This window comes from Octopus bimaculoides, chromosome 2 (assembly GCF_001194135.2).
Source record: "Octopus bimaculoides isolate UCB-OBI-ISO-001 chromosome 2, ASM119413v2, whole genome shotgun sequence".
In the NCBI taxonomy this organism is placed as follows: Eukaryota; Metazoa; Mollusca; class Cephalopoda; order Octopoda; family Octopodidae; genus Octopus; species Octopus bimaculoides.
The window spans coordinates 76,690,984-76,695,356 of record NC_068982.1 but is presented as its reverse complement, the minus strand read 5'-3'; the positions used below and the strand labels follow the sequence as shown (position 1 = coordinate 76,695,356).

Below are 4,373 nucleotides of genomic sequence, written 5' to 3'. Positions count from 1 at the left end.
ATATATTTACATGTATACACACACACACACACACACAGTGAGCAGCTGATGACTTATTCGGAGATTCATAGGCACGAAGTCACGCACTTAATCACTCAGAGTTTCGCATTCGGTTTGAAATGTGAATCCTTACAAGTTGTTGTTAAACTTGTTCCTCATTGGACGAGCCAATGATGGAAATTATTGGAGACTGCTGTTGTGATTTACTGCAAGTGCTGTAATAGTGATATGCGCCACTGGGAATTAGGGAAGCAATTCAATCGAGATTAATTTTCGTTCGCAAGAGAATAAAATTTCCCATTTTCGGTGGCACTTTCCGACTTAGGTGGTTAAAAATAAACCCTAAAAAAATTATGGTTCCTATGTGACGGCAGTTTCCTTTTTTGTGTCTGTGTGCTACTTCCGTTGTTAGAAAATCTGAGGAAATCAGTAGAAAGCATGTTTCTTTCGTAGATTCGAAAAATATGTTCGGTTTTTTAATTAGTCAATACACACATATACACACACATAGACGTGCCACAAACACTTATAAACAAATACGCATAGTCATGCCACAAACGTATACAAAGAGTTCATAAACAAAATATATCGGTTGCCCGAAACAGTTATACATGGAATAAAAGGGATAATAATTTGTTGGAAGCACGCAATACTGTATGACTGAAAACTATGCTGTTTAAACTGAAAAAATCGATCATTTTTTTCGCAAAGCTTTAAAGCTTTTACTATTGGAATACAATGAAATACAAGATATTCGTTGCGTAAATCTAAAATATTAGGTATTTTGTAATTACATATTTTCAGTCGTTTAATTTGGGCAGCAGGTAAATGTCTAAATCGGTGAATTTAACGATAATTTCAAAGCAGTTACTGTTAATATCATTTACTTGTGCTTACCAGAGCGAGTCACTTGGTTCAATAATTTCTTCTAGATAACACACGCTGCAGCAGAAAAAAAAACCCTTCTCACATATGATTTAAATAACTTGGGTTTCCGGTAAGTAGAGAAAATCTAATTGCAGTCTTGTCTTCGAATGTGGATTGCCCAACAAAGGCCTTAGTAACATCATAAGGACGAAAACGAAGGTTTTTGCCCTTGCCTGGATCGTTTTTTTAGAAACATAAATGTTAAATCAGATTACTGAGAACGCAGCGCAATATGAGCGTTTAATTTATTTCTAGAACCTGATTATGAAAAATAAATACATTGCTAGTGTGAGGTATCAACTATCTTAAGCAAACACGAACAGGGAGGGGCAGCAAAAACTCTGATTTCCATCATGTACTCCGAACAGGATAATATGACAGTTTTGAGACTTAATCTTATATGTCGTTTCGTTAGTGACTTTATCAATCCTCTACCATACTGCTAGACAGGTGGTGTAGAAAACAAGCAGATATATTAGTATAACGCTCGGGAATTGAAAAGTCTTTAACGTTTCGAGCCTACGCTCTTCCACAGAAAGTAACACAGAAAGAAACAAGGAGAGAAACAATATATATATATATATATATATATATATATATATAATCAAAATAAGCAACAAGGATATCCAGAGTTAATGCAGTACGATCGTTTCATGCAGCTCCATTTAATTGAACAACGCAATCATTACATCAATTTAAAATGCAGAGCAATCTTCAGCTGCACAAGGACATAGAATTTAATTAAATTAGAACAGATGAACGGATGAACATTGAATAACCCTAAACTTTAACTGTATACAATATAGCAATATTGTTTAAAATATTTAACTATAGTACTACATGATAAGACTTCCCCTGTTTTATTATCAATGGTCTGCTAGTGGGTGACCCGCTCAATTATCAGCTAACATCTTCTTTTAAGTTTTCCTTTACCAGACCTCACGATATTGCTTCTAATAAATCTTTATTTTTATGACTATACAAACTATGATGTTTGGTTGCTTCTTCAGCCCTACCCCTAATACATATTGCCCTCTGTCCTCTCAGCCTTAGATATACAAGTGATTTGATAAACTACTCTATAAATTAAAACTGACCCCATAAAAACAAAAAATCAGTGACAGGCAGAGTCTGTAACTTGTATATCTTCTTGAAAATCCAGTTATTTCTAAACTGGAGTGAAACAACATGTTCTTTGCCTATCTCCTTAACTTCTTGGAGATTTTAGGTATAATTATACTAATGTTATAATTTAATTAAATTCTATGTCTGTGCAGCTGAAGATTGCTCTGCATTTTAAATTGATGTAATGATTGCATTGTTCAGTTAAATGGAGTTGCATGAAACGAACATACTGCATTACCTCTGGATATCCATGTTACTTATTTTGATTTTAATTATCTTACTTTGAAATTGTATGGATAATACCGTACTAAATTTTGGTGCCTCAATTTAAGTACCATATTCTTCTGAATCTAAATTTTTGCTGAACTCATCTACCATACCCAAAGTATATATATATATATATATTTATATAGTAGCTGACATACCAGGTAATTCCCTGAAAAGCGGGCTTATTCCTTGGTTCCGTTCTCATAATTGTTTCGCTAATCCAGTAACAACAATTAGAAGTATGTAGCCCTTAAAACGGTTTTTGTGTATTTATTGAGAATACCAAACTATCTTACAAAGGATTTTGTTTTTAGGAATTCCTAATAAGTTATGAATACCCAAATTGTGAAGTCGGTTATGTAATAACATGAAATTAATTACCCTATAATAAGAATTCAAATAAAGTAGCCCCGAAAAGGGCTTTAATGCATTCCCAGAGTATATAGATTTTAGGAGAAAATAATAATAAGGTATGTATAATGAATTCGTGAAACATGTTACGTAATAACAAGCTAATCAGATATGAGATAATAACAATTCAAAGTAATGAAGTGTGAAAAAAAGCTTTTGTGTGTTCCCAGAGAATATTACCCTCAGCAGCGGTAGTGTTGGTATATTCGTGAATAAGTCACTAACCGAAATAAGTGAATCTATTGTTTAGGAGAATACTATTTACTTGTTTAAGTGTTGTATTGGATAAATTGAGAAAATAACTAAAATAGTTAAAATACTAAGAAATAAGCATACTGAAAATGAGTGGATTATTTCCTTTAGTGGTTATTTCCAGGAGGGAAAGGGTTATTTCCCTTGGAAGCTTAAAAATAATTTCTCCCACCTTCACTCACGCCCAAATGTTATTCCTCCCGCCGTTTACCCGGATATTTTTTTGAAATCAATTTATACTTAAAACCTCCCTAGACACATAAGCAATGTGCCTGTCCTGTGAAGTTTAAGAAAAATCGGTCGAGCCGTTTTGGCACAAAATGAGGACGTACTGAAACACACACACACACACACACACACACACACACACACACACACACACACACACACACACACACACACACACACACACACACACTCACACACACATTTTCCGTTTTAATATCTAAGATGTATATTTGTCAACTTGCAAATGTAAAAACCTGTTACCCTGAAGAAGGAGGAATTGCTAAATAACGGGTACTATATCCTCTTATTTATTTACTTCTAGAAACGGCCGTTGTCTCCCTATTTTAACTATTCTTAACTATCCTGACTTTTAATTTCTGTTCTCCTTGTATCTTTTATTTCGTTTTCACCACTACTTCAGACTTGCTTCAATATATTTAGGTAAACATGTATGTCTTAATATATATGTTTGCATCTAAAAATTTTTTTAGGATTTATTAACTTAAATATATATTTTTGATCTATTTATTTATTGATTGATTTTTTAAAAATGTCTATGTATTTATATATTTTTAATGTATCATGTACATAGTTGTTTTTTAAAGTCATCTGAAATCGGAGTCGTGTTTGTGGATTAAATTACCTGGTCTTACATTTCTTCATATTATATATTTTTAACTTTTGTCTCAAGTTCTTCTTGAGCTCTTCTACGTGCTAACCTTAACTTTGAGAGAGAATTTCTGATTAATCATATTTTTCCTCAAAATGCTTATATATATATATATGTACATATTAATGTTTGTTTTTATATTTAACTATAATCTTTTCTACTACAGGCACAAGGCCTGAAATTTTGGGGAGGAGACTAGTCGATTACAACGATTCCAGTGCGTAACTGGTAATTAATTTATCGACCCGAAAGGAACAAAGGTAAAGTCTACCTCGGTGGAATTTGAAATGCCGCTTAGCATTTTGCCCGGCGTGCTAACGATTCTGCCAGCTCGCCGTCTTTATTTATGTTTAATAAAAACAGTTTTACATTAGTCTCAAAGATCACACCATATAATCCGAGGATGGCTTCGAAACCACTGTCAATACTATTCTTCAAAAAGAATGTGTGTGTGTGTGTGTGTATATATACATATATATATATATATGTATAT

General features: G+C 33.1%; 2 protein-coding genes across 8 annotated transcripts in view; one reads left to right on the top strand and one right to left on the bottom strand.

Moving 5' to 3' along the window:
* The window catches only part of LOC106869685 (putative amine oxidase [copper-containing]), a 491,890-nt gene that overhangs the window by 123,385 nt on the left and 364,132 nt on the right, over positions 1-4,373 (bottom strand). The gene's annotated exons all lie outside the window — the stretch shown is intronic.
* LOC106870602 (putative amine oxidase [copper-containing]) overlaps positions 1-4,373 on the top strand; it is a 148,178-nt gene that overhangs the window by 33,019 nt on the left and 110,786 nt on the right. Inside the window, exon 3 of one of the 4 annotated variants that reach the window (XM_052978372.1) lies at positions 4,047-4,155. The exons of the other annotated variants lie outside the window; for them this stretch is intronic. Within the exon in view, the coding sequence (XP_052834332.1) occupies positions 4,047-4,079 (33 nt within the window). The 3' untranslated portion in view covers positions 4,080-4,155. Of the gene's footprint in view, positions 1-4,046; positions 4,156-4,373 lie in introns of those variants that run through there. 4 annotated transcript variants of the gene reach the window in all.